This window comes from Cavia porcellus, unplaced genomic scaffold, assembly GCF_034190915.1.
Source record: "Cavia porcellus strain 051 isolate PalLab524CR breed Dunkin Hartley unplaced genomic scaffold, mCavPor4.1 scaffold_26, whole genome shotgun sequence".
Classification (NCBI taxonomy): Eukaryota; Metazoa; Chordata; class Mammalia; order Rodentia; family Caviidae; genus Cavia; species Cavia porcellus.
The window spans coordinates 4,111,922-4,131,573 of NW_026947509.1; the positions used below are offsets into that span (position 1 = coordinate 4,111,922).

A 19,652-nucleotide genomic window follows, 5' to 3' on the forward strand; every position below is an offset into this window, starting at 1 on the left:
AAATGAGGTCCAAAGCATTTCACTGCCACTAGGAGCAGCATCTAAGACTCGGGCTCTGCGCTCTCCTGTTTGGGGCTGTGCTATTCCCGCAGCACGCAAGGCTTCTACCCCCAGACACTGGGCACAGAAGGTCCAGGCTCTTTAAGGAGCCAATGTACCAGAAGGGCAGGTGCACTGGGAGCTTTACCACATGGCCGGGATAGAGCCAAGTGGAGAACCACTTGCCCAGCATGCACAAGGACCTGAGTTACACACACACACACACACACACACACACACACACACACACCACACCACAAAAGAGAAAAGGGAAAAGGAGAGCCCAGATCCTGCCACTCTGCCACATATGTTCATTTACTGCCTCCTGTGAAAAGAGCCCTGCCCACTGCTGAGCTGCAGGCTCTGTCCTCTCACTCGCTTCCACGGCTCCTCTCATCCTGTACCCTAGGGACTGGCCCCTCAAAAATGTGAAGCTTTTACCACTCTGGCCACCTCGAGGAAGGTGCAGGGCAGGCAGAGTGGCAGGCAGACTTTCTCGCCAGCACTCACTCTGGAATCAAACCAGAAAGCACCCATGGGCTGCCTCTGACATGAACCCAGGCAAGGGGAGGAAGGAGATTCCCCACATCCTGAAATGGGGCATTTCTTGGGGGGCCAGGACTGCTCTGCACCTGGCAGGTGGCACAGGCCAGGTGTTTGAGTCTGGTGCTAAATCAGACCATTCAGGAAGACACAGGATGCCGGGCCAAGTTCTTTCACACTGTGCACCTGAGTTCCCACAAGTATGGTAAGGCTGGCAGATGGCAATCACATGGATTTTAGTGCTTATGACCTTTGTGAAACACACTGAATTTTCAGGTGGACCTTAAAGGTACTTTCAACTTGCAATAAATTTGCTTACACAATCGACAGGGAAGGGCTTAGCTCTGTTTAGTAAACTCAAAGACTGGAGTCAAAGGGGCATCATACTGTAAAATCCAGTCTCTCACAGGGTGGCAGTGAGCAGGTGGTCAGAGCAGGCATGGGGGTCTGGCAGGCCTGGGGTCAGGTCCCGACTTCCCTCCCCATGGCTCTGTGCTGCTGGGCAACAGACACAGGGCTGTTGGGCTGCGGGCTGGGGTAAGAAGCCCACTGGGTAGGGCTGATGTGAGGACTGCAGGTGGTAAACTCAAAGCTCAAATGAAAGCAGTCACAGCTCGACACTAACCCTGCTTTACAGAGAGCGACAGGGAGGCCTGGCCACCCATTGTCACCTGGAGCCTCCTCAAGAGCACTGCCTTCTCCAGGGGCTACAGCTGCAGAGAAGCCCGCTGGCCCCATCCTGATGAGTGCCACTGTCTGCCTCCAAGGGTGCTGGCATTGTGAAGGCGGGGCCTGTGCTCCTCTACAGCCTCTGACCTCATGGCACAGGGCAGCTCCAACATCCAGGAGCCACGGCTGGAGACCTAGCTGTGGGCCCATGCTTGGAAAGCCCTGTCTGATCACCTGGCTAGACCTGGCCTGGAGCTCAGGCTGCACTGACCACAAAAACAAATAGCCAACACCCTCTGACCCCCATCAGAAATGATGTCCCCACTTCCCCAATCCAGACCTCCAAGCCCCTCCCCACAGGTTTAGGACACAGCCAGGATGGAGGGGAGAGCAGCATGCAGGACCAACCAGCCAGGTAAGAAGCAGACCACATCCACTGCAGGACACCAGCTTCCCCAGGGCAGGCGAGCTGGCCTCAGGCACAGAGCCGCCCAACAGGGATGCAGGCCGGTGATGGAACCACCTGACAGGAACAGACTATGGAGCTCTGGGGACTTCCCACCCTCCACAGAAACCCGGCACCAGGTACAGGGCAGATGATGCTGCACCTGGGTGCTGCTCATGGCACCTGAAAAGAGTTCAGGCCACATGGGGCCTCTCTTCATCGGGGACAAGAACCAAAAGTCAGTGATACCAGGTTTTGGGGACACAGTGCCACAGACCCTTCCCTTGAGTTATGGGAACCTCAGGCCCCAGCAGCCTCCAGGCAGGATGGCTTTCAGTGACCTGAAGCAGGAGAGAGGCAGGAGTGCCCTTCCCTCACCCGCCTCCTCACGAGCCCTGGTGGCCTATGAAGACACCACCTTCCTGTTCCCAGCGCCCCTACTTACCGCATGAACAGGATTGCCCTGGTCGATGGGGCTCTTAAAGTCTGTCCTGAGCTCATCAAAGGCGATTATCTGCAACAGAGCCACAGAATCAGGACGGCTCTCGCACCTCCCATGGGAGAATACGCTGACCCCGCCCAGACTCACTCTGGTCTCTAGAGCTCACTTTGGCCAAGACAATAGCCACTGGCCAGATGTGGCTATTTAGATTTAAATTTTTATTCATTAAACTTCAATTTGTAGTCATATCTTAATTGCCAAAAGCCTGTATCTACCTGTTAGCTGTCAAGTAACCCATTTCCGTTACCGCAGACACTGCAGTGAGCCAGCCCAAGCTCTGTGCCCCCATGCCATTGAGATCCCAGGTGCCCTGTCCTTCCCACGCTATGTACCCAACTGTCATCCACACAAAGGGAAGATAAATTCCTCCCTGAGAGAACCGTCCTCACCAATACAACAGGCAGCCATGTCTACAGGGCCGCATGAGTCAGGACCCAGCAGCAGACCCAAGGCAAGGTCCATGCTGAGGAAGAGCACTGGCCCTACTCTGTCTGGCAGCCCACGTCTCTGTCAGTCTGTCCTGCACTGGCTTCCTGTGGTATGCCACACCTGGCTTTGAACAAAGCTTCGTTACCTGAAGGCCCCAAGTGCCTGTGACAAATTCTGATCAACCCAGACACAGATTCCCATCCCTGCCACTCCGAGCCTGAGGGGACCCAGCCCAGAGTCCCACCCCTTGAGGCAGAGGGAGGAAGGCTGCTCTCAGGGTCACAGGAGTGAGGCCCACACGGTCCATAGGACTCTGACACACTATGCCCAGAGCATGAGAAGAGTGTGTGGAGTCCCTGAGGCCCCCAGGATGTGCTGGCACAGCACGTGGCTCTGGGACACAGCAGAGGTGTCACAGTCGGGGCGAGGGTGTGGAAGATGCTGAAGGTACAGACAGGAAACCCCAGAAAAGGGTGGGTACCATGCTGGGGGCTGGGAACTGCTCCAGAAGCTGTTACCACAGCCGAGGACGCGTGACCAGGAGGCTGACAGGGAGAGCCCCAGGGAGAAGGTCCAGGAAAGAGTCGTATGCAGAGGCACCAAGGGCCAGGGACGCGGCCAGAGGCCATGGTCCATAGCACTGAGGGAGGCAGGCTATGGCCGCCCGCGCCCACAGCCAGGACACAGAGGCCTGCCATCCCCTGTGTGGGCTCTGCTGTCGCTGACCTTGCTCCTCAGGAAACAAGCAAAGCAGCCTGCATCCTGCACCTCTGGCCAGGGGTGTGAAAGGCAGGGAGGCTTCACCCCGCAGAGCCACTGGGCCAAGGTGACAGCTGGACAGGGAGGGTGACAGGGGTTGTCACACATGAGTGATGGGGCCACTGGAACAGCACAGGCATCATGTCTTCTGCACTGGGCCCCACACAGCCCTCAATGCCACAGGCCAGAAGCAAGGAGCCCCAGTCACGTTTCCTGCCACGAAACGCCACCCTGCCCACACTTCCTGCCACAGGACACCACACCGCCCCACGCACCTGCCACAGCACGCTGCCCTGCCACACAGGTCAAGAGAAGCAGGTCGCTAACCACAGTCCGAATCTCCAGAACCTTGAGGTGGATAAACCCTTCCCCATCACGGCTGACTCATGTATTTTGTTACAAAATGGAAAACTAACATAGTGTTTTACTAAAACTATGTGAAATACTGGAAACCAGAGAAGAGCAAGAAATCAAGAAACACACAGAGCACAAAGGCTACACAGAGTCAGACTTGCTGGCCTGAAATTTTGAGAAACAAATCAGTTACGACAGAATGACAGTGCTATAAAGGAAACAGTCACTGTGCTCACCCAAGGTATTGATCAGGCTGCAGTTCAGAGCAGCGGCACCGGCCCGGCCCAGCACAAACATGAGAAAGCACAGGCAACACTGTTAGGAAAAACAGACCAGACACGGGAAGAAACGGCACTGGGGTTTAGGAGGCAATTTATTGCACTGGTGGGCTTGACTGGGATCTCTCCCAAAGAGTCGACCCTGCCCAGCAGGGTTTCAGGACTTTTATGGGAAGGCAAGGGGAGCTGAAGAGGCAGGCTCAGTGCTTTATGACTGGAAGGCTGGGTGACATCTGGGTTGTTAAGGGACTTTAAACATTTTAGGTTACACTGTGAGGCCATCAGCTACACAAAGCTGGGTTACACAGAGGAAGAAATGTCCTGTTACATTCTAAGTCGCATTGCAAGGTCGTAAGTTATACAAAGGCAGTAAGAGCAGGGGTTGCAGAAAGGAACATTTCAAATTACATGTTAAAGCCATCTGTTAGACACACTTACACAAAGGAAGGAATGCTTTATTATCAGGTTTGTCCGAACATGTCTGCTTGGTCTTGGCAGGCTTTCATTTGAAATTTTAATTTTGCTTTCAACACAACCCCACCACCACCACCACCTCAGTGCTGTGACTTAAACCCAAGCCTCAGGTTATTTTACAGCCACAGAGAGCACTGCATCACCACAGTGCACAGCAGGGGGCGCTAGACCCTGGGCCGGAGCCCCACAGTAGCACACTGGGCTGGAAACCAGCAGGACCTTGACCCTGCTGCGCACTGCACGGAGGAGGCAGCCTGCAACTCCATCTTGAGTGTTTCTGCAATTCTGTCTCATGGGTCTGCCTCACATCAGGCAATGAGGAAGCTGGAGAAGCCCAAGGTTGGGGTGCTGGGGCCCTGGGCCCACACTGAGATACATCACTCCTGAAGCATCCAGGTGGGATTCGTCCTCCTGCCTGATGTCCAGTGGGCAGCAGTGCTGAGAAGTGGCCACCTCAGCCCCAGGTCCTGTGCCTGTCCACCCTCCTGGGGAGGCTGCCTCTGATAGTCTCCAGCTGCTTGCTCTGCTAGGCCACACCATGTCAGGCCCACAGGGGACGGGGACTTGGAGGGCTCGTGCCCCATTCCAGTGGGAAGCAGCATCTCTGCTCCTCTGGGCATCAGAGCTGCTTCCAAGACACCCAGCTACCTAAAGCACCTGTGAGGTTCAGGCAGCATCCCCTTCCAAAACCCCTGCACGCCCAGGGCTGCAACAGCCTCTCCCATTTTTCACCTTTTGTTCTGGGGAACTGGCCCTGGCCCACCCCTGTTGATAGTTCTTCAGTGACCCCTTCAGTGGACACTGTCCCTTTCCATGGGCCAGCAATGCCCAGTGGCCAGTCAAGCAGTGCCTCCCACGTCCCCGACATACTCCAGCTCTGTGGGGGGCTGCCCAAGACTCGTGTTCCACACCAGAGAGACAGGAATGGCTTTGGCCTAGAAAGATGTCCAAGCAAGTGCTCAAGCAGCTGCACAGTTATCAGCAGAGGTATTAAGAGAAAAATATCCCAGCAATGCTGCTGTGAAATACCTGGTTTCAAGCAAAGCAGCTTCCTAATGAACTCTTCTGGATGAGTTCTTTGCAAAGTGAGTCCCCAAGTATAACCACAGGAAGTGACCTTCCGAGTGCCATTATTGGACATCTCCAATTAAATTTTGCAGAACATTTGCTGATTCTTCTTTTAGCACTAGGTTTTAGACTATGGCTAAAATAAGTACCTATTGAGGCCGCTCTCAGTTATGACCAAAGGAAAAAGGGAAGGGAAAAACCTATGCCATCAGCATATAGAAGATCCTGTTTATTTAACACAGACAGGCTCTGTAACAAGGAGGTGTGCACCTGGATTACCCAAAAATAATTTACCATCCTCATGCGTAGGTTCCAAAAAAAGCATGGTTGGCTTTGTTCAAGATGCACAGCTGGCCTTCAGCAGGGTGGACTGGCTCTCGGAGTCGGGTAAAAGGGTTCAGTAAGGGCTGGCAGGCAGGGGGCCAGGGTTTGATGCCCAGCACCAGACAGTACACTAAGTAGCAACAGTATCTGATTCCTAACAACTGGGGCAGCTCTCAGAGAGCCAGAAAGACTTGGAGGGCTCGTGCCCCATTCCAGTGGCTAAATATTCGCCTTTACCTGAGAGAAACTGGCGGGCGCCGTCGGTGAAAACACAGGAACTCCTGAAACCCAAGCACTGTTGCTGCACAAGCCGCGACCAGAAACTGACATTCTGCACAATTTCAGGCACAGTGTCTAATACACTACAGGCATTTTCACAATGGAGCCTTCCTGATTTGAGACACAGTCAACCAAACAATGAGAAGGAAAATGCAACCTCACAGATCATCTATGTCAGAGTACACGTGGCTCCTGAACTGTGTGGGCACAAAGCGTGCCCTCCTAACCTCAGGCCTCATCAGCAAGGGAGGCGAGACGCCCAGGGAGCCCTCTTTACCCACGACCATGAAAGCACCCTCCTCTGCCCCCACCACAGGGGCTGCTGAGCCCCTGTGCAGACACAAGCAAGGTTGCTGCACTGCCACAAAGGACACCACCATGGGCTCATACAGCTTCCTGGGAAGGGCATCGGGGCAGAGTCCGGAAACTGAGAGCTGGCTTAAGGCCCTGCGTACCTTCTGGTGCAAAATGGGTTTCCTGAGCCAGATGAGTTCCTGGCAGCTGGCAGGGTAGGGCACACAGGCTGTGACTGCAGCCCACAGGCTGGGGACCACATTCATTACCATCTGAAAGGGAGACGCACATCACAAAACCCCACTCTAACCCTAAGCCTGCCTCCTAACCCTAACCTTAAACTCTAACCCTAACCTAGCCCTAAGCCTATGCCCTAAACCTAACCCTAAACCTTAGTCCTCACCCTAAACCAAAACCCCACCCCTAACCCTAAACCTTCCCACCTTCCCTCTCCTTGTTCCACCAACCAGCAAAGGGTCTGGCACCCTAGCATGGACATGTCCACCCACCAAGCTCTTGGTAGCTCTTCCAGGAGGCTGGGTCCTGCCTGCTCTGGTCCCCATGCCATGTGACTCCTGGGATGGTGACCTCTCCTTAAGTGCCCTTGCTGGCCTGAGTCCAGTGAGCCACCACGTCCTTGTTCCCACCTGGCCAGAAGCAGCACATGGGAAGGGCAGCACACAGGTCCCCACCCACCATCCTGCAAAGCCCCAAACACCCAGGTCAAACTTTCAGGCCAGTGCTCCTATTTCTCAAGAATGTCCAGTTACTCAGCAACTGGAAGGTTCTCAGCCTCACAGACGAGTGAGGAAACAAAGGAGAGGGCATCCTATGCCTAATGGACCAGAAATGAGCTTTAGTATGATGAGTGCTGTAACACACTGCCAGCAGTAACTCGAGCAGGCACAGCCTTCAGGAAGCAATCTGGTAGCACCAGCTTTTGGTGGAAACCTAAGCCAGGCACAGTGGTGCACCTGTGATCCCAGCTACCCAGAAGCCTGAGCAGGGAGGATCAGAGTTCAAGACCATTTTTGGCAAGAAGGAGCAGGAGGAGGTAGAGAAGAGGAGAGGAAGGGAAGGAAGGGACAGAAAGAGGCGTGGAGAGAGAAAAAGAGGAAAGTCAGATATATACTCACCCAGAAATCCCATCTGAGCCTCCAGCCCAAATTAAAGGCATCACTAGTTAAAGACAGTCACGAAAACCTTGTCTGAAGTGGCAAAACACAGGAAAAACAGAGATTCCAACAATAACCATAAGATAAAATAAACCGCAATTCGCTTACATTAGGGAACCTTACGCAGCCTTGAGTTAGATCTCAGCCAGTTAACTCAGAGAGACTCCCTGAGCCAGTACTCAGTGAGCAAAGCATCATATGGAAAATTTAAAACCATGAACAAGACACACCCAGAAAGGCAGTGTGCTGTGCCTAAGGTCACAGAAACAGGAAAAAACACTGGAAGGCAGGCACCAGTAATGATGGCCCAGAGGACAGAGGGGGCTGGGCAGGGAGATGGTGCCCCTGGCTGGAGGAATCAGAGAAGTGAAAGAAACCACAGCTTCTTAAACATGGAAGGGAGCATGCAATGCGATTGCATCTAATCCCATGGCGTGCGTCGTACTTGGGTGATAAGTGGGAACACAGGCTGCACTCACCCATCCAAGGGCCGGGTCCGTGTGGCACCCCTACCACTCCCTTGCAGCTCCATCCTCAGCACAGGTTGCTCACGGAGTCGGGAAGACACCCCCCCCCCCCCGAGCTGCTGCACGGGGGAGCTCACCAGTTCCCCCAATCTCTAACTCGCTGTCACTCAGGACACCAGACTTCCACCAGATCAACCCGGCCCAGGGGCAGCCGCCCAGGGCTCAGGCTCGCCAGCCTCTCGCCTCACTCCCACCTCCACAGACTCCAAGTCCCCGTCAGGGCCTTGGTGCACACGGATCCATCTCACTGCTGGGACCCCTGGGGTCTGTTGTTTCCTTTTGGGGGCTCTTACCAGGCCTGGAGGTGGCGCCAATACCCAAAAGCACTTTCAAGGCTCTGTGAGGGCATGGAGGGGTCTTCTCAGTCATGATCTTCCCCGCCCTCCTTCCAGGCAGTCTACAAAGCCTCCACGGCCCTCGTGCGAGCACGTAGTTGGGAGCAGAGAGCCAATCTGTGAGGGAACACTGCTGGCTGTGTCTGTTTCAGCTAGAAGCCCTTCCCACCACTGTCCCCCACCCTGCATGCCACAGTGAGCCCCACAGCGTGCAGAGCTAGACCCCAGCAGCAGAGATGGCTGGCCTTGCTGGGCTTGTGTGCACACTGATTTGCATCCACTTCCACACTGGCCCCTGGAGGCCTTGCCAAGAGTACTAAGCTCACGCTGGTTCCTTCAGCAGCCTGCTGGCAGTGCAACGGGGCCTCCCTGCTGGGCCTAAATCCAGGAAATGTCTACCAGCTGGGAAGAGCTGCTTAGGCAGCAATGCAGGGCCCATGTGACTTGGTCTAGGATTTCTCTGTTTGGGCAAAGTTTCCTCAAGTGTCTAGAGATCCCAATGAAGCCACCTTGATTCCAACAGGCCCTGCTGTGAACCCAGCCTTGAGGTTCAACATTCATCCAATGAAGTGAATTGAGCAGCTATGACATAACAAGCTCTGTGTGGGAAGTGTGTCTGCACAGTAGTACGGGGTTCCTGTTGCTGCTGTAATTAATTATTAAAATTCAGAAGCTTCCAGTGATACAGACACACTGTCCTGCGGCTCTGGAGGTCAACAGTCCAAAAGCCGAGAAAGGCTGAGAGGCAGGGGTCAGGTGTGTCCCTCCCCAGGCCATGGAGAGAGACCTGCCTCTTCTCTTCTCCTCTCCTCAAGCCTCCTGTAACTGGGTCTCATCGCCTCTGCTTGGGCTGCTGTGTTACCTGCATGTTATCCACTACCCTTAGTCACCAAGGAAGACCTCAAAGCCACCTAGGCCCCATGCAGGTATCCCAGGAACAATCTCCATCCGAGACCCAGAACAGCTACACCTTCGAGGTCACACACTCAGGGTTCCGGGAAATAGGACACAGGCCCTTTAGGAACCACAATTCCGTTTCCCACAGTTGGGCAACTGGAGGGCACCATAAAGAAGGGAACAACCGGTATTCCAGTGGCCCAGGACCCAGCAAGGCAGATGCTCCAGGCTTCTTCTGCAGAAGAAGGAAGCACATGGCCTGCCTGCAGCTGGGCGGCCCTGCCTGAAGAACAGCAGCACCTGGAGCAAAGGAGACCTGCAGAGAGCCACAGGCGAGATGCCGGCCCTGCCCGCCCACGTTCCTGCCACATCCAGCTGGGGAGCTCCTGGCCAACACGGTCACTTCCCCCATCACGGAGGGCAGGTCCAGTTTCCTTTGAGCACTGCTAAGGTCACAGAGAAGCCCACCAAGACACCATTCACCACAGCGCCAGACCTGCCAGTGCCTTCCTAGGGCATGGCTTTTGGTTCCAAAACTACCAGCCAGTGAGAGAAAAGGCTGCAGACTGAGCGCTTTCCTCTCTGGTCAGCACGATGCTCTGCTGGCCTCCACCCAGCTCCCTGCCACCCTCCAGGACCTCCAAGAGCAATCAGCACAGAGTCAGCCACACCAGCGCTGGCGAGGTCCCTCAATCGCCACGCATCTGGCCAAAGATTCCACGCGCTCCATGGCGGTGGACCCCGCCTGCCTGCATCCTCTTGCAGATCCTGTGGGTCTGCTCCTAGCCGCCCTGCCCACTCCTTCAGACCCCACTTGTTGCCACAGTCACTCAGATGCCGTCCCAGGAGGACGTCCACACCCATCCAGGGGCAATGAGGACAGTGAAAGTCCACAAAGACATCAGGCAGCAGTGGGTTCACCAGAGAAGATGGCCTGGGCCATGGACCACACAGACAGGGCAGGACTGGACACAGGATCTTTCTGGGAAGAGCTCAGAGCCAGGGGCCCTGAAGAGCTGCAGGATGGACACAAGTGCAGGACATATGTTCCATGTCTTCGTGAGACTGTGCTGCCCAGGCCATGCTCCAAGTGCCAGTGTGCTCTCTCCCCATGCAGGGGGACCCGGAAAGCCGCCTCCTGCTGGGCTCCCATCCCCTGCACGCGTGCAGCTTCCGCACTGTCGCACCAGTCCACTATATCCAAACCGCAGCCTGCACGGGCACACAGGACACATTTAAATAGTTTTTATCCAAGATACAAATATCTCTATCCTATAGGGGCCATCTGGGCTGCACTGCTAGCTGGCTATGTTGCTGTCAGCTCTTTTTATAGAGTTCATGAATCAGTTGCCAATAAAGAAGAAAATTTATTGCCAAGATTGCCTTCCTCCCCTGCATTTTCCCCCAGCAGGAAAACTGAATTCCACAGTCAAAATGGACCATGTGAACACAAAACAGAAAAGATACCTACGACTGCGGCTCTGGAAATGTCAGCCTGCGTGTAGACGCCACGGAGGTGGAGTGATGGCAGCCCCACAGCCACCACTGTACGGGGAGCCAGAGTGGGGAAGGGGGAGGCAGAGAGGTGAGCAGTGTCCTCCTGCCAGGCCCGCCACCCTCCTAGCAGCTGGGGTGCAGGAGCGGAGCTCCAGACGCTGCTCCACACCTCGGGAAGGAAACGTGCCAGCCTGAGGAACATGAATGGTGAAGCTGGCGAGGGGAAGCCGGAGGCCTGCTCTGAGGTGGGTGGGGAGGGATCTTCCTGGCAGACCAGCCCCTGAGCATGGACCTTGGGCTCCACAGCGCCACGACTCCACATCGGCCAGAAAGCATCAAGTCATGCCAAAGGTGGAGCCCCTGGCATGGTTTCTGGGTGGCCGAGCCATGCTGCTCACTGGGGTTTCACTCAATCTGAATGGGCTATGAAAGTGCACAGGAGCTGCCCATACCACACTTAACCGGGAGATGGCGGAAAGCAGCTGCTGTCCACAAGACCGAAGGCCTTGGCAAGCATGAGGTTCACACAACTCTAGAGAAAGACAAAGAGACAGAGACAAAGAGACAGACAGGGACACAGAGACAGAGTGAGACAGAGACAGAGACACTGACAGAGACAGAGACAGACAGAGACAGAGAGACAGAGACTGACAGAGATAGAGATACAGAAAGAGACCAAGACCCAGAGATAGAGAGACAGAAAGAGATAAAGACAGAGACACAGAGACAGAGAGACAGAAAGAGATAGAGACAAAGACAGAGAGACAGACAGAAAGAGACAAAGACAGACAGTGAGACAGACAGAGAGAGAGACAGAGACACTGACAGAAAGAGACAGAGACACAGAGACAGACACAGACACAGACAGAGAGACAGACAGAAAGAGACAAAGACAGTGAGACAGACAGAGACAGAAAGACAGACACTGACAGAAAGAGACAGAGACACAGAGACAGACAGAGTCAGAGACACTGACAAAGACAGAGAGACAGAGAGAAACAGAGACAGAGAGGGAGAGAGACAGAGACAGAGACAGACAGAAACACAGAGACAGAGACAGACAGAGAAGATTCTTACAAATCTGGTCAATTTTTATAAAACCCACTTTTGTGACGTAAGGCAGCTGAAAGAAACTAAACAATGAAGTCATCCTCCCAAGTGTGTCCCAGCAAAGCAAAAACCTGCAGTCCGGCTCTGCAGCAAGAACAGAGGTGCATTATCGGCTCTCTGCCACCCACAGCAGTGCCCATGCAGGTGGCAGGACCCACGTGGACCTGAGAGCTGAGGGCGAGGGAGGCCTGTGTGAGCATCAGCAGGTCTGAGGACACTGCTGTCCTTGATAGCAGGTGCAAGTCTCAGCTGCAGCTGCAGAAGCACGGCACCCCTCTTGCTGGGCCCCTTGGTGGGGGCTGTGTGCAACGATGCCGGAGGATCACCACTGTAACCTTCTCATTCAGGGCCGCTTCCAACTTCCGATGCCAGGCACCTACTCTGGGGCTAGGAGGGTCTGCAACTGTGGTACTCAGAAGCAGCGACACAAGCAGACCCTCTAATCCAATGCCGGGCATCCAGAGAGGAATGTGGGGTGGCTGAGGGCTGAGAAAGGCAGAGAGCCGCTGCTCCTAAGATCAGAGGAGCCACAGAGGTGGGGGGGGGGCTGTCCTGCCCCAGTGCTCACACAACGGCCCAGAAGCGGTGCTGGGACAGGAATGTGTCCCTGCTCACTGTGGCCGGAGATGCAGCGATGCTGTATGCCAGGCAGGGCCGGCAGGCAGCAAGAGCAGGGGTTTGGGCAGGGAGGTTTGTGCCCTGGACCACAAGCAGGAGGCCGGATGCAGGTCAGAGAACCCAGAACCAGCAGCTGCTTAGTCCCAGGAGCTAGAAACCTCAGGATGGGGCAGCAGCAGCCCAGGCCAAGGGTGGAGGCCTGGAAGCCCCTTAAGAGTGGCCCTGAGAGTCTACAGAGGCCTCTCTGTTCTGTGGCTAAGCAGGCAGCCTCAACACGGTTGGCATTCGCCCATTTCCCTCTCTGTCCAGGTTGCTCTGTCAGGCTGGGATGCTTCTTCACTGGAGAAGGGTCCTCCTTGGTGATCAGATGGAATGATATCCGTCACTGCTGCCTTGTCACCCTTCCTTGCCCCCAGGCACCCAGGCACCCAGCCACCCACCATCCACCAGTTTTCACCCATTGCCCCATCCGACATCCACAGCCATGGGCCTGAAGGGTCTCAAGCACCAGCACCCACCCTTTCTGTTGTCCCATCTGGGGCCCGGCCCTGTGGATGGTGCTGCCCATGTTCAGGGTGCCGTCCCCACTGCTCCTCTGACATGTGCCCATCTCAAGTGCACCAGATGGGATTTCGCAGCCAGTAGGGATGGCCACCATTTGGGAGCAGCACTGGGCCTGGAAGGAATAGATTTGGCACCTGCTGCAACACTGCGATGATGGAGGCCCTGACACCAAGGCTGAGCCAGGCAAAGAGAACACTGAGCATCTCGCCCAGCAGGTCCCCAGCGCAGCAGACCAGGTGCAGTGAGAGACTTGAGAGTTAACAGGGGCAGAGTTTCAGTGCAGCAGGAAGGAAAGTCTGGAGGTGAAGGGTGGTAACAGTCGCACAGCGTATGATGTACTTCAAACGCCGAAATGTCCACTTAGAGACGGCTGGGCCAGGAGAGCCATGTTATATGCATTTTGCCACAGTGGCTGTGTGTGTCAGGCTGTGTGTGTGGGAGGAGGAGGGAGCATGGCCACTGTACAGGCACAAATGGCCACACATGCCACGTGCTTGACCTGGGGACGAGAGGGAGAGGTTCTGGTGCATGGAGGCACCAGTGGGCACAAGGGTAAACACCTACAAGGGGCACCACAGACTTCCTCGGTGCTGGGGCCAGGCAGAGAGCTGAGGAGACTTAGGGATGCTGTGGGCATACAGGCAGGAACCCTCAGAACTGCAAGACCAAGAGGACCTTTACTCGCACGTTCCTGCTCGGGCAGTCCGTCAGTGACACAGAGCTGGCTCACCCCAGGAAAGGGGCAGGCTGCAGAGGGCAGGGGCGGACTCGGCCAAGAGCAGAGTGGTGAGGTGCAGGGGCCAGGGCTCACAGGACAGCCAGGCCAGGAGGGTCGGGGCTGAGGCTGCAGAGCCCAGGTCACACGGGTAACAACACAAAGGGACCAGAATGCACCAACAAACTTGGGCACTGAAGCCAGAAACGGTGGCTGGAAGAACAGCAGATATCCCCCAAGGCAGTGCAACCCCCAGGAGGACGGAAGCCCAGGGAAATGACTTGCAGACCTTGGGGGAAGTAACGCCAGAGTGGAGGGGCACAGAGCCCTGTAGGTCATGAAAGAGGAGGCAGGAGGTGCCAGGTATGGCTCCCAGGTCAGAACAGGGAGTGGTGCCCAAGACACCAGCAGGGCCAAGGCAGATGTGAGCTCCCCTGTCAGCCAGAGACACATCATAATGGAGCATGGCGGCTTCTGCTAGCACTGATCAAGCACAGCTTGACCAGCACCTAACCAGGCCCAGAAGACACGGGAAGCAAAGAGCCCTGCCCTCCCGTGTCCTGCACCAACCTTCATCTGGTGGCAATGGGGAGCCCAAGGTGGGAGCCAAGGGCAGGGCAGGCGGAGCTGTGGTCACCACCCATGGAGGTGGGGAGCCACAGAGACAAGGGCACAAACTGTGGAGACCAAACAAGGCCTGCAAAGGGGCTCCCAAAGCAGGCTCCTATTAGCAATGCACCTTCACTCCACACAAACCAGACATTGTCACTCCAGTGGCACCCTGAGAACCTGGGTGCTCCCTGAGGTCCCAGCACCCACACCTGACTGCCTGAAACTGAATGAAAGGCTGAGCCAGAGAAACACCACCTGGCAGAACGACCCCTGGGTGGAGTCAGACTCGTCACCATTCAAATGACCCAAAGCAGCGCTGCTGCTCAAGGTAATTTTAACTGGAGACTGATTTTATTTATAAATTGCCAGAACCCCGTGATTCTGATACAAAAAACTTTAAAAACCCAAACCCCCAAGTATAAACAGACTAAATCTGATCTTCCAAGGGGGATTGGCTTGTCCATACTGTGCAAAGAAATGGGAGGCACCAGCATCCACACGGGCAACCACCTGGGCGTCCACACGGGCATCCTGCACTCCCAGCAGGGTGAACACTGTTCCCTCACACCAGCTGCCAAGGAGTTCTCCTCGAATCTGAGTCTGAGACCTCCACAGCACTTTCCTCATACACAGTCATGCTCAGTGCTTTAAAACACAGTCTAGGCACCTGGTCCTCTCCGGAAGATAAGATTACAGTGATTTTGTTTCATTATGTATCATTGTCTTTTTCAAAAAAAGTGTCAGTGAACTTGCATCATTTTATAAATATAAGTTTACCTAAAAAAAGAAACATTTTCCTTTTTAAAAAGAATATGAAAATACATATAATCTTTTTCTTTCTTCCTGTTTTCCCTAATCTCTCTTAGTTCATCAAAATGAAAGTTTGTACTGTCATTGTTTGATTGATTACTTTTGGAACTAGATTTTGTAACCTGAACAGCTAGTTCAGAGATAACAATATGCAGTGATGTATTAGCTAGTGTTAATTCCCTACTTTTTCTTCTTTTTTGAAATCCTGTGTCATTTCTATCCTTTTTTTTTCTGTTTTGCTTTTTAAAATAAAAAAGAATGTGAAATTTTTTGAGTCTCATTATTCTTAGAACTCCAATTAGAAATCCCAACACTAAAATATACAAATGACAAGAAATGCTTTGGGCAGAAACTAACATCAAAGGAAAAAATCCAAAGACCTGCCGCTGGAAAAGGGGCTTGGGCCTGTGAGCCTCACTCGCCAGGTGCTGTGATCCATAGGGCTTTCTCCTCCACAAAATATCAGTTACCAGACCCAAAGCCCTGCCTGGAGGTAAGAGACCACCTACCTGACCGGTGCAGAGCCTCGGGGGAGAAGCATAGTGTTATTGTATTGCTTCTAAACTGACAAATGGACTCAAAGATGGTGGCTGCTTTCAATAGTTTCATTTGAAAACAAACACAGATAAACTGCCAGTGTAGAAAAGGAGCCCTAAAGGAGAGGTGCTCACAGTTGCTGAGGCTCCAGGAAGGAAGGAGGAGGTGGCCTGAGGAGCCCCTAGGAGTCCCTTTGGATGCTAACCAGCAGCCGCTTCTCCTGCTCCTTTCCGGGCAGCATCTGGAGTCCCAGCTCAGTGCAGGGAGGCAGGCAGAGGGCAGCTTTGCCCAGGGTCAGCACAGGCTCCAAGCGTGAACCTAGCAGCCTCGAAATGCAGACGCCAGGAAAATACACGCATCTGACACAAAACAGCTCCCACACAGCTTAAGAGAGATAATCACCACCGTGTAACCAACACCCCCACACACGTGCACCCTGAAGCCAGGAAGCTGCAGTCCCCCAGCACTGCTTGGGAAGGAGATCCGCGCAGTGGGACTGGGCTGTTCCTGAGCCCTGAGACCGGGCTGTGACCTGAATGGGGGCACAAGCACATTTTATAACGAGAACAGGAATCTTGCCGGACGGGACCCAACTCAGGCCTTGGGGCTGGCTGCGTGCAGATGGAGGACGAGATGCGCAGATCACGGTGCATCTGGCTGCCTCTCTAGTGTCACTCGGCGGCTCAGCTGCCCTGGCACCCCGTCAATTAACCTATTCTTGAATTATACATTATCTCCTTGCAGAGAGCGAGAGTCCCTCGGGGCAGGCTGCTCAGAGCTGCCTTGGAGACCCAAACACAGGGGACAGTGCGGTGCTCCCCCTGACTCCCCAACAGCCTTCGAGACTGCAAACAGCGCTCAAACCCAGAGAAGCTGAGAAAGTTCCTTTAAAACAGCAGCAAAGGTTTGGGTGCTGTTCTGCAGACCTACCCCGCATTCCCGTAGTCCAAATGGGTAAAGTCCTATTTTTCCCTAACAATGGACAACTTCAAGGTTGGGTGTTCTGCACAGCCCCCCCCCCCCCGACCTAGCTTCCCTAGATGGTGAGGACCAAGCAGTTCCTGAGGCTGTATGATGGGTCTTCCAGCCCTGATCCTCCCCGGCCCTGGCCCCTAGATCAGCTGCTCCATCATCTGTGGACCTCAGACCTCAGGAAACCGGGAGCCTCAGGGTCCTCGCTCACTGCTGCAGAGGTGGGGGAGCAGTGACTATCAAAGCCTCCCCCACTGCCACCTCCTCCCCGTCCTGTCACTGTGCCTGTCACTGAGCTGCTGAGCTCTATTTTAAGACAAACCTCTTTACTTTACAAACACTACTCAGAACAGCGAGGTGACCCAGCCAGGCGCCTGGTACTCCAGTTCGGGTCTTCACTGCCTGCCGCTCTTAGAGAAGATGTCCCTGAGACTCAGATGCTGGATCTCTCCTGGTCACCGCAGGCAGGCCAGGCTGGATGGGCAGAGGCTGCATTTGGGACGCTGCTCTCAGCTCCTGGCCACGCAGCTCAGAGTGGTGGGGCAGGGACCTCCTCAGAGCCAGCGCCCTGACTCCTCCGTCCAGCCCCGCAGCTGCCCTGACCGCCCCGAGGGTCTCCCCAGCAGGGAGGGACTGTCCCGCCGGTTGCCCTGCCTTTAGTCCCGCCCTGCTCCGTCCCGTCCTCCCCTCCTGCCCTCGTCCGTCCCCAGACCATGCTTCCACTCCGCGCCAGCCGTGCCTGCGCCCGCCCCGCGCGTGGACATGTGCGCCTCCGGCCGTCATCAGCACCTGACGGGCTCTGGGCGGCCCGGGACCTGGGACCGGGACCGCGGGACAGTGGGGCAGAAGGGCGGGGAGCGCTGGGGCTACTCACATGCCAGATGGCGAAGAAGATGAGCGCGGCACACAGCACGAGGGCCAGCATGTAGCAGAAGGCGGCGAAGGTGAAGGCCATGGCGCGGGACCGGCGACGACGGCACCGCCGCTCCCAGCGCAGCGCGCCCAGGTGCCTGGCCAGGCAGCCGAGGCGGCGGGTCTGCGCCTAGCGTGGCGGCTCCACCTGCTGCGCGACCGCCCGGCCCGCCCCGCCCCGCCCCGCCCCGCCCCGCTCCGCCCTCGGTCCTGCCTCGCGGGCGGGGTCTGCGGCGCGGGGGAAGCGGGGAGCGGTCGGATAGCTGCGGCGGGGTTCCTTAATCCGGGCCTCAAACCCTGCACCAGCACCCTGCATCGTTGGTCCCTGGCCAGGCTGCAACCCCCTTCAGCTCCCAGGCGCTGGCCCAGGCGGCCCACTTGGCTTCCGGAGGGTCAAGAAGCCACTCGGTCTCTCCAGGCCCAGCCCTAGCTCAGGGTGACCCTTCAGACAACTGTGGATCCCGAGGCCCACTGGATCCAGCCCGCACCTCTGCCAGGCACCTGTCCAGAGCACGGTCCTGCAGGACAGGGAGTGGTCCGCACCTCCAGTTTGGAAATACAGCCCTTTCAGAAGGGACCAGAACCTAGAGTGGGTGGAATGCAAACTGTGCTCAGGCTTTAGAACCTGAAAGTTTTAAGACAGCAGCACCAGAAACCTGGACCAGCAGAGCCCTGGACAGTCCACGTTTTGTCACTGGCTCTCTCACACATGCGCTAATCGAGTGGTCCCACGTGGCTCAGCCCACTGTGTGTGCACAGGAAAGCGGTCCAGTGGGAACATGGCTGACCCTCTGACAGCAATACATAAGCTACAACCATTCCGGCCACTTGGAGACACTTCTGTCCCAACCCTGTCTTTCTGACCCGAATCACAAGGCCCCCAGCACCAGGCCCCTCAGCAGGTCCCCCATACATGGTTCTGTGCAATCTTGGGTTTGTCTGCCTCTTGTGTCTCTCACAGTAGCTGGGAGTGTTCTCACCTCCTGGGGCACGTAGTCCTGGAACGCAGAGTATTTCTTCCAGGATAAATGATCAGTAAAGAAAAGTTAGAAAATTCAGAAATAAAAATGATGAACTTTATACTTTGCCACTCAGATACTGGCAACAAACTAGTGGTGTGTTTCTTTCTAGCTCTGAAGTTTGTGTTTTGTATTTTATATGGATTGTTTCCTTTCACTGATATAATTATGCTCCCACCAAAACAGTAAGCTATCACCTAAGGAAAATTCAGGAACTCAGGTAATTTGCATCCCTTTGGGGCTGATCAGGCCTTTGTTTCTGTGGTCTCTGATTTCATCCCCTCCAGTCCCATCTCCTTGCCTGTCCAAATGTTTTTACATGTGGGGCAGGGGTGATGTTTATCTTTCTCCATGAGGGCTTTGCCAGGTCTCCGGGAACCTGAGGCTTCGGAAATCACACACACTCAGGGCTTGGCGTCTCTGAGCTGGCGCAGTAGCAGCAGTTGGCTTCTGGCTTTTCCCTTATTTGTGTAAGGTGCTCCTTGTCGATCCAGGCCAGAGTCATGGCCTGTCAAGCACTGAGCCTTGGGGGTCCCTGGATTTTGGCTTTTGCTCCCAGCCCCACAAATTACTCAAAGCCCAGCCCAGCCCCTCTGCCCTCTGCTGTCCATCAGCAAACTCCCTGACCTCAACCCCTCAGTGCTGGCAAATGCAGTGCTCCCTGCCCTGCTTCCCAGTCTCGCCAGCCAGAGGCCAGAAAGCTTCCCACGCCCTAGCTCCCTCCGTTCCCAGCTTCCCTCCACCTCCCCACACCACTGTCCTTAGCACCCCAAGCCTCCCTTGACCCCCACCCAGAAAGGGACTCCATCTGGCTGCGCTGCTGCCCCTAAGACTGTCTCTTCCAGTGCTGGGTGTGGATGTTCGGGGCGTTCTAAGAATGGGGCTTTGAAATGGA

General features: G+C 55.3%; 1 protein-coding gene across 5 annotated transcripts in view; it reads right to left on the reverse strand.

The window, feature by feature from the left end:
- Cnih3 (cornichon family AMPA receptor auxiliary protein 3) overlaps positions 1-19,652 on the reverse strand; it is a 65,335-nt gene that overhangs the window by 25,007 nt on the left and 20,676 nt on the right. For 2 of the 5 annotated variants that reach the window (XM_063237534.1, XM_063237533.1), the window contains exons 1-2: positions 17,701-17,905; positions 2,142-2,210 (exon numbers count right to left, since the gene is read on the reverse strand). In XM_063237534.1, the coding sequence (XP_063093604.1) occupies positions 2,142-2,210; positions 17,701-17,781 (150 nt within the window). In that variant the 5' untranslated portion in view covers positions 17,782-17,905. Of the gene's footprint in view, positions 1-2,141; positions 2,211-10,862; positions 11,432-17,700; positions 17,906-19,652 lie in introns of those variants that run through there. The other 3 variants (XM_063237531.1, XM_063237529.1, XM_063237530.1) reach the window with 2 other exon arrangements.